Raw genomic sequence first — 21,821 nt, 5'->3', positions numbered from 1 at the left:
AGAGGTGCGTCTATTTATTGATTCATTCATTCTCCTTCATTCAGGAGATCGGTGATCGGCCGATACTTACACATGAAGCAGATCTAATCCATCTCAGCAAAGGCTCAGGAATGCACCAATCCATATTCTTTCACTTCCGATACCGATATCTGATGTTTGGCATCGGCTGACACCGATCCACAAAGGGGTGGCAACATGGACTTAAAATTTTATGACGACATCTTGTGGTTCTATTGTGATAACAATAAAAGTGACAATAAGAACTGCTTATTACTTCTGTTTTAGGCAACTCTATGGCTGTGACTGCATGACACAGCAGTCATTGCCCTACAAAAACAAATATTGTTCTTGGAATAAACAAACAATCTATTTGTAATACGCTACTTTCAAACACCAGTCCCACAAAGAAGTGTAATTTGTATCCCTAAGCTGCACACAGTAACTAAATTCAATCATATTTGCAAATTTCATTATTTATTGATGCTGTCATTGAACACTGTGGAAAGTCGCAACAACACAGACTGTTTTGTGTTTTATTAGACAGTAACTGGAATTTATCAGAGTAATAAATCAGAATTCTTATCACGAAAAGAAATTTATCACGATAAACGATACGATTAATGCCCACACCACGGTTTCAACAGAAGCTGCTGTAAAGCACATAATATATTCTCAGAAAATAAGAGACACTCTGTAAATCTTAACAGACGCTGCTGAAGCAGCTTGTGTGCCAGTATCCATGTTAGAGAAACATTAGACATGATTTGTGTTTTAATTGACCGAAAGCATTAAAACAAGTACTGCATTAGACCCAGAGCTTCATCTGCTCTAATAAGGCCAAGCAGGCCTTCTGATTGGCCCTTTACAATAGAAACTGTGAAAAGAGTCATTTACGCCTCAGTGAACTATGAATTATGACAGAAAATACTTTTTAGAGTTGGTCAGAAAATTTCCCAGACAAAGAGAGAGCAAGTGTGAAAAGAGCATAGAAGTAAGAAGGAAAAAAAACAAAGAAACTCAAGAGATTTATTCCAATCATCCAATTACTTACCCACAGTTGACCCACGCAATGGTTCCCTGGCCCTTCACTGTTTGGGCAACGTCAGACAGCAGCTTCAGATAGGAGTCCCCCGACGTAGCTGTGGACCGAGAATAAAATGATCAGCCTCATTACCCAAACAGCTTTACAGCCCAGACAAGACGCAGATAACGCCGTCAATTCGGACAAAGAGTCGACGACGGGTTGGATTACAGCCGCGGGGATCGGCGTTTCACCGAGAAAAAAAAGGTGAGAAAGAAAAGAGCTCGCTGGGTTTGGGTTGGAGCGACGACGGAAGAGGATTCATGAGACGGGCCTAACACAAGCGGCTCGAGTTACGTCCACTTTCATCGCCGGACAATAGCGCCAATGTTCGGAAGATGGGAAGATTATACTGGGACACAATAGGGTGGAAACGGGACGACTTTTTGGGGGTACGAGGATGAAAAACAGGCAGGTTTCTAGGGGCTATACATCTCAGCAGCTATATTACCAGATGTTATGATTGTTTTGCAGTAACTCGGTCAAAGTAGTCCGCTGGAGACTTGCTCAATCTCCTATGTCAGATAAAACAAACAAAAAAAAAAAACCCAACCAAGGTGTACATTTTGCTTTCTGTGATAGGGAAAAGAAAACACTGCGATATAATTCGCTCTGCATTATATCAGACTTTTATCAGCTATGGCAAGCAAAGTGGATTCCTCTGAGCAAAGCAAGCAAAGACACATTCTACTCCTTAATGCAATCCATCATTTTTATCCTCCCACTGAAAGCAGAACGTTTTGTTTAGTGTGTGAACCGAACGCGTTGTTGGACTGGTCCAGGTCCAGGCTATTTTTAGATGCAGACACTATCAGCATTCTTCAGGGCAGCACCCTTAAAGATGACCGCAAAACCAAATGAATTCATCATCAGTTTATGACCCTGTTGGGTCCAAGAGGTTGGGATATGCCGACTAGCTGTCATTTTCTAGAAAAAAAAAACAACAAAATAATGAAAAACTGGGAATTTGCACAAAAAATCTCCCAGAAATTTTTAAATGAATCTGAATTTTTCTTGGAAAAAAAAAAAAAGTGGAAATTTTTTTGAGTTTGAAATTTGCAAGAAATAACTCCACAATTTTAAGATTGACCCCAGTAATTTTCTAGTTTCAAAATTCGAAAATCGTCAACTTTTGATTCTCAGAAAATATGTAAAAGTCGAACATTTTCAAAGTTTGAAACTTTCTAAAAGGCGAAAAAAAATTCTGCCAAATCCTCGACTTTTCAAACTCAGAAAGGGTTATAAACATGCACTGAACCCAAACCAATGAAAGATGTCAGACTGCAGCTATCAGCTACACTGGAAAACCTGTTGGCTGAACAAACTTAAGGATGCAGAGTGGCCAGCTGCCGTTTCCAACCTGTCTTAGTGTAGAGCACCAGGACGTTGGTTCTCGTCCTGAGCAGCTTCTTGAAGTCTTTGTGGTCGCTGACCTTGTCTATGAGAGGAGACACCTTCACGGCTGCCAGTGACGACGACAGCATCAGCATCTGGGGAAGCACACAGGAAACACACACACACACACACAACTGGTTGATAAATGTTATACTCGCTGAAAAGAAAAACGTCCTGAACCCGAAAGCCAAAATCCTAATTTATCCCATTTCCTCCTACGCCTGAACACAACTTCAACATTTTGAGCATTCAGTCAGAAGGAAATCGATGGCTGAATTTATTATTTCTCAGGGAGGAGGAAAGTTTCTTGCCCCGTAAAAAATAAGCTTCCGGACACGCCTAGGGATTTTTCATTAGATGCTAGAAATTATTTGAAAAGAGAAGCGTATTTTCTACAAGAGGAACTATGTCTGTGTTTGATCGAGCTACGAGAGGAAGTTTAAACATATCACAACAAAGATGTGGATTTGTCTGCCGCTTGTTGGAAATCTCAGATTTAAGGCAAGGATCTACTTTCACTAAGAAAAGCACAAAGAAACTTCTCATTTATAAAACTTGTACATAAAAACTGCTTCTGTACAAGTAACAAGTGTTTTCTCATGGTAACCGTGGCTCAAACACTCCTTTTCCTTGTGTGTTTAATACTTACGGAATATTAAGACCATTGCAAAGAAAAATAAATAAATAATGTGCATGAATTTCTCCCAAAAAACTTTATTCTCTGATGTCGAAAAGCCATAAAAGTGAGGGGAGAAAAAAAAAAGTTCCCAGGATTAAAGGCAGATATTATAAAACAAGGACGTTCCCTGACATCGTAAATTCAGAAATTTATAAGACAAAGTACCATCAGAGAGAAAGAGAGAAAAAAATAACTTTAATAAGTTCTCTGACATTATAAAAGTCAGACATTCGCGACCAAAAGATGGACCTCCTTAAGGTTTAAGTAGTAAATTTAGAAGATTGGTATTGGGACATTTTCCAAAGTGTAAGTAATAGATCCCGACTCCTTTCCTGAATCAAAACGACATCTCAGGAGGTCAGATCGCCATGAACGCCTCGCATGAGAGCCTCCTGAGACGGTGAGGAAGAAGCTGCAACTCGTCCGAATCACGTCTGCACCTGGGAGACTCCGTTCTATCCAAATATTCATAAGTACTGAGACGACATTTGGCGTTTGATCTCTGAATTCACAATCTCAGAAAACGTCAGTTTTTTCATGCAAACATCTGACTTTACAATGTAAGAGAATGTCCTAGTTTAATATTATAAATATATGTTTTTACTCAGAGAATATCCAATTTTTTGCAAACATGGTTTTTGGTAGAAATGTACTCCTTTATGATCACTCAAGTTTGTTTTTTTTAATCAATAATAGCCCTAATACAGAAGTATAAATACTTTTCCTTGGCATCTGGGGTCTGTTTGTTATGGACATTTGCTGAGAATGTTGTGTCAACTAACTTTTTTAATTATTTATAGATAAAATACTTTTTAAAAAAAATCTTTTTTAATATATATATATGTATAAAAATTATGTATGTATATGCTGAAATAAAAAAATATGAATACTTCCAAATGTAAAGTACGTTAAAGTAATTTGTTTTGATGAGGGAAAAAAAGCTTTTAATTCACATTTTACACAACATTTATATCTGAAGAACATAAGCAATGTCTTAAAGTGACAGTACTGAAAAAAATAAGTGACTTCAAAACCTGCAACAGGCAGGTCCTGCGCCTCCACAATTACCAGTAGCTGAGCAAATAGTGTGAAACTTCAAATATGGCAAACAAAAGCCACACCGTGTGGATTGGACTTTAATCAAAGATGACTAAAGAAAAGAAGACTGATTACACTCCAGCCACATAAAGCTATTTCTTTGCATTCTAATCCTCTGCGCGCCATCACCATTCATTAAAAAGCGCTCCGTTTCTGCCTACGGAGAACTAAATTAGTCACCGAACATTGTCTGCGCGCTTAGCGGATCCAGCGGCCTGATGAGTGATATCACCCGGAATGAAAACAAGCACCTGTCAGCCTCATTTTCTACTTTAATTTCTAACGAGATTTCCCCCTCCGAGGTGCGAGTGCCGTGAATCTTAAACGAGTGGCGGAAACTTACATCAAAGTACAATTTAAAGAGTAGCACAAATCTATGGCCCTCAAAAAAAAAAAAAAAAAAAAAAAAAGAGTATTGGAAGGCTTTCCGTGCTTATTAAAAGTTAGCATTTCTTCACAGGCTTACAACCACTATACTTTAGCACTTGTAAGAAACTCACACACAAGTCATGTTTATTAAATAAAAAAACAAACAAAAAAAAAACGACCTTTGTGACTACAGCTCGGTTGAGCGACGAATCACTTTCAGTTCATAGAAAGCGCCAACCGCTGCATCCGGCCATATGGCAACACGAAAGGCACGCCATTAGTCTTACTAGGTATAATTTGTGCTCAGGTGTGGTGTTTTTGTCACCCGCGTGCAAGTGATTAAGTAGCCGTGCCAACAAGGTAAACATAAGATGTTTCGGTGTCTGTATGGGACCCAAGAGGGAAGCGCTTGGCAAAGAGTAGTCTCATTAGTGGCTGGGGACATGTTCCAGAGGAGAGCAGTCTGCGGTTATCAGTCAGTGGCAACAGGAGCTAGATTAGAATGAGATGAGAAGAGAAGAGGAACATCCAAATCCCACAGGAAATAAGCTTCCTTCATTTTGACTTGATTCCCAGTCAGGAGCACAATTGTTCCTTAACTCTTAAAGGGGACCTATGATGCAATGTTGTGCTTTTGCACGTTCTTGTACTTCCATTTGGGTCTTTGCTGCTTCCAGAAAGAATCCAAGTGCTAATAATCAAATGTTCAGTAGATGTCTGGAAAACGAGCCATTGCAAAAACCTCCAGATTATTAAGTCACCCCAGCTGAGTGCGGCCCCTCACCAACCCAAGCAGAGCTTTGCTCACTTCAGCATTAGCTAACAAGTGTGTTTGGTCATTGTACAGCTATAACCGCTGCACAACGGCTGCTAGAAAAGACAAGTGTTTTGTTGTCAGCTCCAATGAATGTGTGCATGATAAGTGATAAGGGTGGCTAACATATCGTATCATTTATCATAATAAAATTTTTGACTTAGTTGTCATTCTTAATTTCAGTTATTCATGGTAAATAAAAAACAAAACTGAACGCATGATCAGAATTTTTTTTTTTTTTGCCATTTTCTCCTCCGTTCACTTTCTGAGAATAATAGTAAATATTGTTAATTTAGAAAATATAATTAAATGAACTTTCAGGTGTGCAACTCAGTGGTACAAATCACACTATTTTAAGAAAGTGGCATCCTGAAGCAGTCCATTTCAAACAGGAACAATTTTGGAGAACATTTGTGTTTGTGGTGCTATGAATGCTGAGCAATACTGTCACAGTCATACAGATAGTATAGTATTTCCAAAGAGCAGAAGAAATCTTATGTTTTTTGAACAATAACAATATTTGTTGATAATCTGTTGCTAAGGGATGATGAGCACATCAGTAACCAAGGGCCATGAAGCAAACATCTGATTTCTACTTTTGCAAAACTTACCAAACTGTAAATTTCTTGGTAGATAAGCAGTATTTCAAAATACCTTATGTTTTATAAGCAATGATTAATTTGGTGTTAAGAGATGAGCATTTTTTCTGGTAACGAACTGCCACAAAGTATAATTCAGATTTTTACTACAGTGTTGAATGTCCGTCTAATACCACTAATCACAACCCCCCCCCCCACACACACATTTTCACTTTTCTGAAAAATTCACCAACTGCACCATTCTTGTTAAGTAGTAAGTAGTGCAAGTTAAGTAGTATTTCAAAAGAGCATTAGAAATCTTGTGTTTTTTGAACAATAATATTTGTTATTAATCTGTTGCTAAGAGATGAGCACGTTTTCTGGTAACGAGAAGCCACGAAGCAAACATCTGATTTTCTACTTTTGCAAACATTAGCACAGTGCATTAACATTAGCGACACTTGGAGAAAATATTGGCGATCCACTTGTAATTTTGCGTGTCATAAAGTTAAATGTAAGAGTGAAAATGAAGCCAGTCATGTAGCAAAATATTTTATTCAATATTTTACACCTATTACATTACTGCAATCAGTCGGTCTTGTAAAGTTCTAGCAACCATGAGTCCACTCTGACTGGGCACACTTTGGCAGGCCCTGTTCAAATTTCTTCAGAAATTTTCTACAATTCATTCTTGGGGTCTACGTTTACGTTGCAGAGAATCTAATCCTAGCGTGTGAAAGAAATGTGCTGACTTTCCTCCTCCCACACTCACCACAGCCTCTATCAGACTTAATAAGGATTTATACTTGAATTTGACAAGAACCAGAGAAGACGCACTTGAAATATCTATAATCAGAGGAATACAGTGCGTTTCTATCAAAAGAGCCTAAGTGCTATGAAGGTGGTTATCAGAATTCATTATAAATTACTAAAGCCCCTCCATGCATAAACTTGCCTCTTCTATCCATTAGGGCGCAAATTCAACAGAGAAAACATTTTTTAACCTTTTAACCCCAGGTGTGGGCGTTTTATTTTTAGGAAACCACATTTTAATGAAACCTCTCGAACAGAAATTTAACAATCGACACTAATTAGAATTATGCTAGCCCAAGTAGCCTCTTTTTTGTTGTTGTTGCTCACATATTCATTATGAATTACTTAGTCTGACATGTTCAAATGCTCTTTCAACACATCAAGGTTGCGGAGAGATAAACAGCCTGCTGCTGAAGTGTCTTGTTCTATTAAAGTGGAGCAGCTCTAAAACACTGTAACATGAAATATTCAGAGCGCCGGCGCCTCCTCCTAAAACGGAGTTACCAAAGAACGACACCGTTGTCGTCGTCAATCAAATTTAATCTGTACAGCACATTTCAGCAGCAAGGCATTTCAAGGTGCTTTACATAATTAAAGAAAAAATAAAAACAGTATGTGACATTAATAAATAGATTAAAAGTAAAGATAAAAACATCAAAGACATCAAAACCCACACTCTAACCCTAATTTAGCCATAAGCAACTCTAAACAGGTTTTAAGTTGAAATGAAATGAAATGAAATTTTATTCGAACATGATACAAATATAAAAATAAAATAGTGCACAGTAACAAGAAGTGCATAAGAAAGAAGAGAAAATACAGATTTTTTTGTTTCAGTTAACATATCATGCTCAAAATGGGGTAGGAAGAAGTGAGAACTTATAAACTCCTACCCCCTAAACACTTGAAACTTTAGAGTCCTACTGTCATTAAAAAAATCACAATCAAAGTGGCAGTCAGAAGTAACAGTTACTAATATTTACCTATACATTTTCCCATTTTATGCTGGTTTGTCTTTCTAAACCCTTACACCAAGTTATCTGCAATACACACCTTATTGCTTTCTGTCACCCATATGTGTATCTATTGAAAATTACCTCTTTGTACTTTCTTTTGAATTGTGTTAAACTATTGCTTTGTTTTAAATCTTCATGTAACTTGTTCCATAACTTTACACCTTTAATTGAAATACAGAAGCTTTTTCTTGTTGTTCTAAAATTGCGGATCTTGAAGTTTGAGTGACCCCTTAAGTTATACCCCCCTTCTCTTTCAGAAAACGTGCTCTGTATGTGCTCAGGTAACAACTTTTTAGATACTTTGAACATAAACTGAGCCATTTTAAATTCTACAAGCTCGTCAAATTTGAGAATTCTGGATTTTATGAAGAGTGGGTTTGTATGCTCATAATAACCGACATTATGGATGATTCTAATGGCTCGTTTCTGTAGGACGGTTACCGGATGTAAAGAGCTCTTGTAATTAACTCCCCACACTTCACAGCAATATGATAGATATGGTAAAATCAGAGAGTTATATAGAATATGAAGTGATTTAGCATTCAATACATGTCTAGCTCTAGCCAATATGGATATACTTCTACTGAGTTTACTCTGTAAATGTTTAATATGAGGTTTCCAACTGATTTTGTCATCTATTATTAGACCGAGGAACTTATTAGCAAAAACCCTTTGTAGAGTTACGTCCTCTATTTGAACTTGGATTTCAGTATTTTTATAACAGTTCCCAAAGACCATGATTTTCGTCTTGTCCAAATTTAGGGATAATTTGTTATGGTCAAACCATATCTTTAACTTACTAATCTCTGAAGTGACTGTTGAGAGAAGATGCTCTAAATTGTCGCCAGAGGCTAGAATATTTGTGTCATCAGCGAATAAGATAAATTTTAATACATTGGACACTTTACTGATATCATTTATATAAAGATTAAATAAAATTGGTCCCAATACTGATCCTTGTGGTACTCCACAGACAGTCTCCTGCCAATCAGATTCCACATCTCCCAATTTCACAAATTGTTTCCGGCTCTTTAAATAACTCCTCATCCAGTCAGAAACTACTCCCCTAATTCCATAGCGTTCTAATTTTTTAAGTAAGATTTCATGATTTATTGTATCAAAAGCTTTCTTTAGATCTATAAATATCCCTACTGCCAGTTTCTTACTATCTGTTGCGTTGGTTATTTCTTCTATTAAGTCAGTTACAGCCAGCGATGTTGACCTGTTTGCTCTGAATCCATATTGACTGCTAATAAGTAGCGAATGTTTTTCTATGAATTGTTCCAGTCTTTTCTTAAAGAGTTTTTCCAGGATTTTAGAAAATTGTGGGAGAAGAGAGACAGGCCTGTAGTTAGTGAAGAGGTGTTTGTTGCCAGTTTTATACATTGGTTTGACCTTAGCTATTTTCATTTTGTTGGGAAATGATCCTGTTTGAAATGATAAATTGCAAATATAAGTTAGTGGTTTAGAGATTCCTTTAATTACTATTTTAATAGTTTTCATGTCCAGATCATCACAGTCAGTGGAAGTCTTATTTTTACAGTTATTCACAATGTTTATGATTTCTTCTTCTAGTACAGGGTTGAGATATAAGGAGCTGGGATTATTCTCAATTAGATATTGCTGAGTTGCAGTTTTTGTAGTCGGTATTTTTTCTGCTAATTGAGGTCCTATATTAACAAAAAATCTATTGAAATTATTGACGACACTTTTCAAATCAGTAATATTCTGTTCATTATCTATAAAATAGTCTGGATAGTTGTTATTGTTAGATTTTCTAATAACTCTATTTAAAATATTCCATGTTTCCTTAATGTTGTTTTTATTCCTATCCAGTAATTTATGATAATAGTCCTTTTTACATGTTTTTATAATATTAGTTAACTTATTTTTATATTTCTTATATTTGTTTTCTGATTCAGACGTTCTATGTTTTAGAAATTCTCTATAAAGTTTGTTTTTCTTTTTACATGCCTTTTGTATTCCTTTTGTGATCCACTGTTCATTTTTTTGATTGCTTTTCCTGTTATATTGTTTGATTGGGCAGTGCTTGTTATATAATATTTTAAATGTTTTTAAAAATTCTTCATATGCTAAATTCACATCATTCATTTTATATATTAATCTCCAATCGTAGGCCAACAACTCAGCTTGTAGAGCTTTTAGTGTCTCTTCAGACGTAACCCGTCTGTAATGCGTCTCTATTTTTTGATCGTCTGTTTTGCACTTACAGTCGTAGACTATGAACACTGGTAAGTGATCAGTTATGTCATTCATTAATATTCCACTAGTTAAATTATTTTCCAGCACATTTGTAAAAATATTATCAATTAAGGTAGCGCAGTGCGATGTAATGCGACTGGGCCTGGTGATTTTAGGATACAGGCTTAAACTGAACATGGTGTTAATAAATTCTTCAGTCATTCTATGTTTATTTGGATTGAGAAGGTCAATATTGAAATCCCCACAGAAAAATGTTATTTTTTGATTAATTGTTATAAATTTTTCTTCTATCCAGTTGTTGAGTACTTCAATGTTTGATCCAGGGGCTCTATAAATGCAACTCACTAAGACATTTTTCCTTTTTTCCACGAGTATTTCTATAGTCACACATTCAAACATGTTGTCCATCACAGTTGACATTGTTTCGATCAACTTATAATTAATCTTCTTGTCAACATATAAAGCTACTCCCCCTCCATTTTTGTTTTCTCTGTTCTTACAAACCATTTCATAACCATTTATTTCAAAATCTATGCCCTTATCACTATTGAGCCAAGTTTCTGATAAGGCAATAACATTGAAGGTCTGTGAAAGTTGTTGGAGGTATTGTTTGATGCTGTCAAAATTTGCATAAAGGCTTCTGCTATTAAAGTGAATTATTGACAGCTTTTGTTCTGTTTTAATGCTGTTGTTGAACTGATCATCGCTGTAATAGTGACAACTATCATTGCTGACATTATAGAAGTTGTTATCAGGATCAATGTCAGTTTCAATATCTTGCTGATGATAGTTTCTGTGTTGGAATACTGGTAGCTCTATATCCTCATAGGCCATGATCTGTTTCATGTTTCTCTTTCAGAAGTGAACGTCAGCTATGTCTGGCTGTCTGTCATACATTGTTGGATAATTTAGGGGTACTAGTACGTGGATGGGTGATCAACTTATCATAACGTAGGTAAGCGATGTCCCCTCTTTGACGCGCTGCTTTTAAGTCCGGCATTAGTTCCGCCCTCCTTTTCCTTACTGCATCCGTGAAGTCTTCGTTAATGAAAATCTTAGATCCCTTAAGTGCCTTGGTGCTCTGCAGAATAGTTGATCTGTCCTTGTATCGTAAAAATTTGACAACAATGGGCCTGGGTCTGTCTCCTCTATGTTTACCGGTGCGGTGAGCTCTCTCAATATCAACCTTATGTTGAAAGTTTAGCTTTTCATTTAAAATAGTTTTCACTTTCTCCTCAGTCTCAGCCCAAGTCTCATTTGGTGATTCAGTAATTCCATCAAAAACCAGATTGTTTCTCCTTGATTGCCCCTCAAGGTACTCCATTTTATCAGTGATAGTCATCATACCCTCACATACTTTAAATATGTCTGACTGCACCGTGTCACTTCGGTTCTTGTGCTTAGCACTTTCTACTTTAATGTCGTCAATATCTTTCTGTGTAAATTGCAGGCTGGTTTTAATGTCCTGTAGTTCTCGTGTCATTGCGTCCATTCTGGTGTTAGTAGTGTCCACAATGATTTTAACAAAACCCTTAAAATTGTCCTGTTGTTGTTGGAGTAACTCCATATACATTTGCTTTTGCTGGCTCAGCAACTCTTTGACTTGCGTGAGTGATACATAGTCCTCATCTTGTCTCCCGTCGGTCTTGGATCCTTTTGGAGGCATTATTTCGCTTCTTTTTGCCTGTCGCTTCCTTAAGGCTCCTACTCAGCAGTTGGAGGCCACTGCACTGTCTCTCTCGGCTTGCTGTCAATCCAACGTATCGTTTTCCACTGGTTTTGTCCTCTGTTAGGTCGGTTAACTGCCGGACGTTGGCCTCGTCCCGGTTAGCAGCCGCGATGTTAGCAAGCTAGCCGCAGCAAGCTAGCCGCAGCAAGCTAGCCGCAGCAAGCTAGCCGCAGCAAGCTAGCCGCAGCAAGCTAGCCGCAGCAAGCTAGCCGCAGCAAGCTAGCCGCAGCAAGCTAGCCGCAGCAAGCTAGCCGCAGCAAGCTAGCCGCACTGTCGCTCTGTGAACACAGACACCCTGGGCCAGACGCGTTGTCCAAGCACAGCCGATCTCTCGCTGTTCAGCTGACTGTGGTGGATAGCGGTACTTACGGACAAGGCAGAGTTTTACCTCTGCCTGCTGTCAATCCAACGCGTCGTTTTCCACTGGTTGTTTTCTCGGTTAGGTCGGTTAGCTGCCGGGCGTTGGCCTCGTCCCGGTTAGCAGCCGCGATGTTAGCAAGCTAGCCGCAGCAAGCTAGCCGCACTGTCGCTCTGTGAACACAGACACCCTGGGCCAGACGCGTTGTCCAAGCACAGCCGATCTCTCGCTGTTCTGCTGACTGTGGTGGATAGCGGTACTTACGGACAAGGCAGAGTTTTACCTCTGCCTGCTGTCAATCCAACGCGTCGTTTTCCACTGGTTGTTTTCTCGGTCGAGCAAAAGTTTGGATGTTGTCGTCTTCTGTCACCGTGCTGCCGCCAGCTCGCCACCAGGGGGTTCCCTCAGCTCTCTCCTGACCTCTCCACTGTGCCGTGTGGGAGTGTGTGTGTGAAATTTGAGATTTAAAGGCACCCAGTGTTTCAGCTGTTTTACAGTTTTCTGGAAGTTTGTTCCAAATTTGTGGTGCATAGAAACTGAATGCTGCTTCTCCTCGTTTGGTTCTGGTTCTGGGGATGCAGAGCAGAACCAGAACCAGAAGAGCTGAGGGGTCTAGACGGTTGGTACAGCAATAACAGATCTTTAAGGTATTGTGGTGCTAAACCGTTCAGTGATTCATAAACTAACAGTCTATTCTTTGAGCTACAGGGAGCCAGTGTAGGGACTTTAAAACTGGTGTTATGTGCTCTATCTTCCTGCCTCCGCTGCCTCCCGTCGTCAAGGCAGCGGTTGCCGATGGCTGTGATAAAATGTCTTCCATCGGCTGAATGGTGTGTGTCATCCTGCAGTGACAGATGTACAATGATTAGAGAAGAAAAAAAAAACAGGGGGCTGACAGTTTCTCCATTATACATGGCAAGTGACAGGCCAATTCAGAAGCAGAATTACTGCAATGGTCATGATTTCATCTCAGGCTTTATCTCCAAGCAGTTCATGCATACGGAGGCAGAAACAGATTAATTCATAGCTGAAATGAATGCACAGCCACGCTGGAGATATTTCTTTTTACCAATGACAATATAATCGATAACTTCGAGCCCGATAAGCCTTTTATTACATTATTTTTACAGGTGGACTAGTAGTTGATTTTCAAAGCTTCTACATTAAAATCATCCAGTCAGTCAAATATCTCTGATGGATCTTTGTTCACCACCTCACATCTAATACCGTAAGAGCTGCAGCTCTGAACAATTTGGTAATGGTTCAAAAGAATATTGAGCGTTTCACTGCTTTACTGGGGAAAAACAAGTCAAGAAAAGATAGTAAAATGGTTTTCTAATAATGAACTTTACTGGTAATTGTAATGCACATTATGAAAATAGTAAAGATGTTACGAAATTAAGTACGGTGGATGTAATACAATGGACGCCCAGTATTTGTGGGGTAACCCCCACAAATTGAAATCAAAGAATACTTCAGATCCCCTCTAAAAACACTAATAACTGCCTATTTCAATAGTTCAAACATCAATTATATCTTCATATGCAGGGTTTTATCCAGTGTATTATAAGCCTGGCGGGCCACCAGGCTTTACTTGCAGTTTATTTCCTGATCAATAAGGTAATTGAAGGTATATTTGGTTTCTGAAGAGTGAATGTAGTCGACTTTTGGATGTACTTTGGTTATACAAGGGAAGCATTTAAGAGAAAAAAAAATCCTACTATAACATCTGTTAAGTATGCACGTTACAAATCTGGCTTTAATTTATGAAAAGAAAACAAGCTATAAACGCTTGTGTTTTAGTTTCCCATAAGCCATCTAGGAGCACATCAAACATGAGAAACGGGGTGCTGTGGCAAGACCCAAACTGAACGTTCTGCTCTGCAAACAAGATGGGAGGAATGACAGAAATCAAACACTCCTTGAGCACACCATCACTACCATCTAGCGATGTTGGTGGTAGCATCTTGATGTGGCGCAGTTTTTCTTTAGCAAGTCGGAGTTAACGGGAAGATTAACTGGAAATGGCTTGTAGAAGCCACATCAGACTTAAGACTTGTGTGAATGTTCGTCTGTGAGCAAAACAACCACCATGAGCACACAGCTAGAACTAAAATGGAGTAATTGATATCAAAATATACAGCCAACATCTTGACTGATTCAATTGAGAAGAAGTAGCCAGACTTGAAATTTTACGTTTAAATGTTATCTATGCAATCTGACTCCATTTGAAACATTAGTCAAAAAAAATAAAAGTTTTAGTAAATCTGGTAGACCTGCAGCCTCAACTAGTAGAAAAGGCAGATCTGCAAAGTATTGATGCAAGGGGTGAGAATACTTTTTTTTAAGAGACTGTAAGTATAATTTGGTTTTCCAAATCAAAACTTGTTATCTCTCAAAGAACTCAGGGATGCCCCACCCTTTAGGGGTTGGAGAGGAAGTTACACCATCTGGCCATTTAAACGTCTCAAAAGAAACATTTGTCATGACGTATGAGACAATTTTCCAGGAACATGTCAAATCCTTAATCCACACAGAGAAACATCAGCGTGACGTTTTGGAGCAGGAAAAGGCCGACTCATCATTTCATTTATCAAAACCATAAATTACGATCTAGTTCGCATGATATGACAAAAAAGGGTCACCATCTTCCAATAAATCCTGTTCAGATGAAAAACAAAAAAAAAAAAACTCATCATGGATATGTTCTATATCTGTGCCACATTTTCACTTAAAGAGAAATAAAGCCGTAAGATGAATTACTAAAGCGTCTATTAAAACCATGTGACACTGTTCTGGTTTTATGCATTTCACATTGGGTTCACACCTCGGCCCGTGAACTGAACGTTTTGCTTTACCGTCTCACCAGGCGAGGATATCTAACACAACTGTTGGCCGTCAGAGCCGCTACAATGGCGGTGCGTTTCACTGCAATCTCTGTCTTTACCATCACCACACTGCCTAGCACGAGATGCGGGTCGGAGTGACTGATTGCCGCGAAGCAGATCAATGCTGGAAAAGATAAGGAGGGCGCCAAAATTTAGCATAGCCGTTAAAGTAATTCTTCCCGTTGTTACCCACGATAGGACACGCGGGAATACTTAAACACAAAAGAAACGCTGCAAATTTAAGTTCCAAATTACATTTCGTTTTTTCCCCCCCGTCAATGGATTATATCAAGAGCTGTTATGCTGCTCTCCAAACATTTTGACATGTTTTTTTTTTTCCCAACGTTACATGATATAAAAGAAAAAACAAAACAAAGTGAATGAACCTCTGCCATCTGGTTTTTAAGCAGATAACAGTGCAGTGGAACAACCAGACCCAGTGAGACACAACGCTAAATGTCATCTGGCATCGAAAAACTGATGCTTTTATCTCAAGCCCTTTGTTTGTTTAAATGTCCTTTTAAACTGAGTGAACCGTTCCTTTCCTCTTCTTATCTGCTATAAGGTGTGCTGCGTGCTCTGCAATAAAAAGCCAAGCGGGATGCTATGAGAACAGAAGATAACCATTCTCCGTCTGTAGCTTCAACACAAATCACCTTAATGTTTCTCAAGTATCTTCCTCGACTTTCAGCAGGAAGTGAATTTTGAATGCTCCAACAGCTGTTGATCTGTACGCCTTCAAACTATCTCAGCCACTTGTTTTGCCGAGCTGTTTCTTTCCTAATCACATTCTTAATAGCAGAGATCCTTTGTTTAAAACCACGCCTGCATCCGTTCCTGCAATCGCACATTTATTGGGATATTTAAAAAGCGAAAAACTACGGCAACAGGTGAACTACACGTTCACTGTTTGCGCACTGTTTTCGGTGATAGAAAATGAAATGTACATCCTATGCCCTACAGTTATATAGAATAGTTAGTGGACATTTTTGACTTTACTTTTCTCTTGAGATATCCGTCTATAGTTGATTGCTTTGCAGCCGTTTTAGCTTTTCTGTCAATATGGTTAATACCCATACCTTATCAGTGACACAAATGCAACATTTGACACAAACAATTTATCAGCTGTGACCTGTTTGATGTATTGGATTACTATTTAAAAAAAAAAAAATTTACTTTAATCTGGTTTCTGTATCGAGTTTTATTTCCATTACCTTGCATACATTTTATTTTTTGATTTTATGTATAATTAGGTTTAGGTGTCTCTCTAAATGTTCTGCAAATTTTTTGTTTTTTCAAGTTTACATTTTATATTTTTGTGAATATCTGTGGAAAGCAGCATAGAAGAAAAGCAAGAATCCAACCATCTCTGGTGGTTTATAATTAACCATGAGTTTTTCTTTGGACAACAAAGACTGCTTTAATATTGATTGCATTGACAAATAATCCTTGACCTCATCCGGTTGGTAAAACTCCTCAACTCTCAATACAAACATTGTCCCACTATAGTTTGTAGTCACTCGAATAATCTGCTTGTTTTATAAATAATATGTGGAAACGTTATGACCACCTATGGCAGTCCAGAGTAATTAGGTTGGATTTCTAGTGTTTGGTTGTGCTTAAACAAATAAATACTTGCAAAAAGGGATGCACTGATGGAACTATGGTGGCCAATGTCAACAGCCGATATTTATATTGCTTTTATGGCCGATATTAACCAATATTACATATTTTTCTCTACCCTTTCAACGGCATGAAAAAGAAACGATTGTCGCCATCACGGCCAATGGCCAAACAGATACCACACGTCCACCGCTTCCCTTAATCCTACAGAAACAAACGGCAACAAGACGCAAACAAAAGTCAGTTATTAATTTCGATTCAGTTGACTTACCGAACCAATACAGATATGTATTGTACTCACATCATCCCTTTCTACGACTTTACTGGCTTTTCAAGGTGTTAGAAATGAAAAGCAACAGTCCAAAAACATACATATTAGATCTAATATTTTTATTAAGTTTATTTGATAGGGACAGACACATCGACATAGACAAACTGAACAAAACAGCAGTCCCATGTGTGCATCGTAGTGCTTTTAGCAACAGCTAATTCACAGAACTTGTCCCTAGATACGCTTTTCTGTATGCAATCGCTTAATGGTGTAGGTGCATATCCGTCTAAACACTTAAAAATCAATTTTAAAATATTAGCATTTATAAAATTGTCATAATCCAAAATGCCAAATTTAGCCAAAGTGTGACAATAATGGAATCTGATTGGCTTTTGACATAAAACCTTTAAAGCCCAGTTATAGAGACTTGCTAATGGTTTGAGTATAGTTTGACCATTCTGAGACCAGACTGTAGCTCCACAGGAAAGATGTGAGGATCATTGAGTTCAAAAACATCTCTGCACAGTGAAGTGTTAAACAATTTCTAATAATTTTATAACAGTTTATGTTTGATCTAGCAGTTTTGCTGGTTTTATCAACATGGCTCCTAAAATTTAACTGAGCATCTAAAATTATTCCTAAATATTTTTCTTGTGATACTTGTTCAATAGGACTGTAATGACGTTGTCTTTACTGAAAAGCAAATGCATTTTCTTTTCTTTGTATTGAGAGTTAAACAAGAATCCTTTAGCCATGATGATAATCTCTGCATATGGGCCGATATTAATGCAGTCACAACATGAAAAAGGAAGAAATCTCAAAACTCGCTTTAAGGGTCAACATTACCATTCAAAACCAGGACTGGGACAAGAGATGATCAATAAAAGTATTAAAACCCCAATATTTTCTACTTACCAAGTTGATTTTACGTCCCCTAACCATCTTTCCTGCATCATCTATTGCTGATACAGACTGTCAACTATAGTTGAGAGTGAGCACTCTAACTTTATACAAATGGATGTCTTTCAGCTCCAAAGAGCAGTGGCCCGTCGCCAAGACAACAAACACTGCCACTGCCCAAAAGCATACAGAGATGAGTTTACAGAAACACCCAGTCTGTCAAAGCTGCAGCATACAGGAAGCAGACCCGGAAAGCATTTGTTTGTTTTAAAGATTGGTTTACAGCTGTATGAATACCAGCCTGTATAACCAAACCGAATCCATCACATTTAATTCATTCTCAATGCCGATGTTAACAGGTTTCTTTATGAAATTCTGTTTTGGGATTGGGTTTTTTTATTGTTATTTTAGCCTCCATGTTTAATTCATTTTGGAAAAACAAAATTCAATTGAAATCAACTATCTCGTTCTAATTTACACCCAAATCCTTACATTAGTGAGCAGCTTCCTTTTTGACCTCATTCACAAGTTTTGGAGGAATTTCATAACTAAAAACAACATATTTGTGAATTAAAAGTATTTTTTGTAAACTTTGTTGTAACAATGTGTCTCTATAATGCAATTTTTTTAAGAGTTCAAAAGTTTATTTATCCTTACATTGTGCTACACTGATAAGGAAATGCTTTTGTGGGTTGAGTAGTAGTACTGATATTGAAACTACAAAACACTTTTCTGTTTTAAAATAGCAAAATCCTGTTTTACCACAACTTGCTCGCTCAACCGCAGAGGTGACACCAGCTTTGCTCCAAATGCAAGTCATGAAGGAGGAATGAGGAACAAGAGAAAAAAAAACATTTTCCACAACGTTTGTTCATCTTTTTATTATATAGTAAAAATAAAAGTCAGCCACATTCACAAATGCATCTCTACTCTTCGTACCGCTTATCTGTTGTTTTCTGTCACAGGAACTACGTGTGACATATCCTTTGAAGAACGTCACAGATAAAACGGTAAGCGTTTTATCCGTTTCAGATTACAGGCCACAGATTGAATCAGTATACTGAACAAAACAGGGGGGGGGAAACATTTCAAAAATGGAAAATATCAATCATTTTCTGTCACTTTAGTTAACAAAAACAAGATTCTTCAGAGGCGGGTAGAGCAGCCAAAACTTGTACTCAGTACTACTCAAGTAAAATGTATGATACAATAAAACTACTTTAAGAAGTCTTAGCTTCTTAAAGCCAAAACTTTGAAATAAGCTACTTGTGCAACTTTTATTTCAAAGTTGCTCAAGCAAATGTAACCGAGTAAGTGTGGCTCATTAGTAGCAACCTCTGAGATTCTTATATTCCAGGCTTTTTCTCCTCAGGTCTTACAATATCAGACATCATATATTTTCTTGCCAGTTACTCCATAAACCAAGCAAGGCCCACAGGACTGCTGCCAAAGGCCACTTCTGTTAAACACTGATATACTGCGGTATGCTAATGTGAAAGTTATATACTTTCATTTCCCCGCCTGACAAGCTGCTGAACAGAACAGGGCAGCTCCTGAAACGCTGAATACTCCTTCTGTAACTCGACGTACAATATATGTATGGAGAACTAAAAGTTACAGGTTAACTATCCCAGTGGTTCAGCTTGCTGTGACTTTACTGTTTTCAATGAACGTCAGCCGGTTCGGACACCGCAGAGGAGCGCAGGAGACCAGAAACCCGCCCTCTGTCTGCAGGTAAACACACAAGCCTAGCGACAATGCCCGTCGTTACTGTACGGTAAAAGTAGCGGGGGGTCTGCGTGGGCACTAACTTCACCAAGCGGCTGTCAACTTCACCTCCCGCAGCCCCTGCGCGGAGAAGGGCTAGGAGACATGCTGGAGAGACCGACTCAGATTCCTTCCTCTCCTCCTCCACCAAAGGCAACACCGCGCGCTATCTCACCCCCCACGCGCGCCGGAGCGACACGCAGAGCTCGTGCAGCTCCCGCGACCCAAAACAGACGGCCAGCACACTCACCAGCAGCACCAGCGCGAACATTGTCGCCTCTCTCATCTTTCTCCTGTAGCGGATCCAGGAGGCCATGATGCCGTTGCCACGTCTGGATACGCAGGCGCATTCGGATTTTCACAGATTGTCGGGCGAGGCGCAGAGCACCCTGGGAAATGAAGTCCTTGTTCAAATTGGAATGGGAAGGAGATAATATGCACCTGCAACCTTCCACCCTGAGCTGGCCCAAATACGCCGCCGTTCTCTATCGATAGACTACATGTTACATGCTTTTTAGCAAAATATGGCAAGACGTACTGGCATGAAATTACACTACACTAATTAATACACAGCTTTTTGTCTGTTTGGACCGTTTCTTTCAGCTTGATGAGCTTTTCTCGATGGACTCATATTTTGCAGGCCGTGATCTATATGAATAAAGTACAACAATATGAAAATGGTGAATGTATTTGAATTTACTTTTGTACTCATTCAAACTCATTCTATCTATCTATCTATCTATCTATCCAGAGCTGTGCAGAGACCACTAAAGGGGCAGGTGCTCAAAAAAAAAACAAAAAAAAAAAAAACAGCGCACATCTAACCCCATTTTCGGACAGAATATTAGCAAAGCCACACAGCTTTCAGAGTTTAATGAACAATGATAAATTACAAAATTGTGAGATATACAATCAAAGCTAAGTAAAATCTCTATAGAACATACAACTATGCATATGTAAAATATTTTATTAGTAATTTCTTTCTGCAGGTCTATTTTTGTTATAGGAAAGTATTGCAATATTCAAACCCGCAATTTAGCAAGATATGTAAATCGGAGCTAGACCACCAGACATATTTTGTCTGGACTGTTGAAAACTTATGCCGCCTCACCAACGTCTACGGCAACAGTCATGTTGGGAAAAACCAGATCAGCATTGTTTTCTTTGATGACAGACAGCATGGACGACGCACTGAAAGATGAAAACTCCAAATATGATCTGTGAAAAACCTTCAGCTCTGTCTGCAATTTTCCTTGGTCATCAATTTCATGAAGCTGGCAGAGCATCTTTAGAGCTCGAAGTGCTTTCGGAGGAATTGTTGCGTTGGTCCACTTTTCTGGGTCAATAAGGCGGTGGAGGGCATTTAATATTTCCCAGGTATTATCTCCTCCCTTAAAACATAGTATGCCTGTGCACAGTAGGATTCCTTCAAGGAACTGAAAACATGGTCATCAGAAGCGGCTGTGCCAACCGCAGAAAGCTTTGCCGGCTCTTTCCTCTGTGTCCACTGACTTCTTCGGGGGGGTCGAACCTTTTTCTGTGGCTTTCCTATACATTTCCTCAAATTCCTCTTCTGATTTACATCGCTCCAGAAACCCTTCAACTATTTTGCAGGCTGTGGCCAGGTCCATATGTTTCTGCTGTAACGCATCTGATGCAACTGCAGTTACCTTGAAGATGTAATTGCAGTTACATCTTCCAAGTAATTTCCAGACATATGAAGAATTCAAAATGGATGTTCTTCAAAGGGATTGCTGCATCACCTGCTGATGGATCAAGGGGGCTTTGCTCAGTCATATTCTCTAAGAATTTCATAACAGCTGGAAGAACTTTACTGGGAGACTTTAGGACACTTTCTCTGCAGGCCCATTGAGTGTCGGACAACTTCTGCAGTTCTACTGGAACTGCAAAAGTTCCAGTATGTGGTTGCATCCCTTCCTTTTCTTTTAATACTTTATTTTTGATGAGATTTTTATACAGGGCAAACCACAACAAGAAATAAGAGAGGAAAAAAAATAAAAATCACAACAGGGACAATAAACAGCACTCAGAACAGAGAGGTCACCAAGGGAGGGAGACAGCAAAACATCACAAAAAGATAAAACTAAAACAGACAGATTTTTGACAAACAGGTTACAATGTATGTAAAGTTCCACGAAGAGTCAAACTGGTGGGAGTTTCTTTCCAGATTTACCAAATCCTGCCAAACCGCTCAGCAC

General features: G+C 38.6%; 1 protein-coding gene across 1 annotated transcript in view; it reads right to left on the bottom strand.

Moving 5' to 3' along the window:
* pdia5 (protein disulfide isomerase family A, member 5) overlaps positions 1–20,643 on the bottom strand; it is a 69,000-nt gene extending 48,357 nt beyond the window's left edge. The window contains exons 1-3 of the mRNA XM_015000369.2: positions 19,853–20,643; positions 2,442–2,571; positions 1,052–1,139 (exon numbers count right to left, since the gene is read on the bottom strand). Of these exons, the coding sequence (XP_014855855.1) occupies positions 1,052–1,139; positions 2,442–2,571; positions 19,853–19,918 (284 nt within the window). The 5' untranslated portion in view covers positions 19,919–20,643. The remainder of the gene's footprint in view (positions 1–1,051; positions 1,140–2,441; positions 2,572–19,852) is intronic.
* Between the last annotated feature and the right edge of the window lie 1,178 nt (positions 20,644–21,821).

This window comes from Poecilia mexicana, unplaced genomic scaffold (assembly GCF_051168715.1).
Source record: "Poecilia mexicana isolate PSO_F unplaced genomic scaffold, ASM5116871v1 scaffold_2, whole genome shotgun sequence".
Lineage (NCBI taxonomy): Eukaryota > Metazoa > Chordata > Actinopteri > Cyprinodontiformes > Poeciliidae > Poecilia > Poecilia mexicana.
The sequence above is the reverse complement of the archived record's forward strand: the minus strand, read 5'-3'. Positions and strand labels throughout refer to the sequence as shown.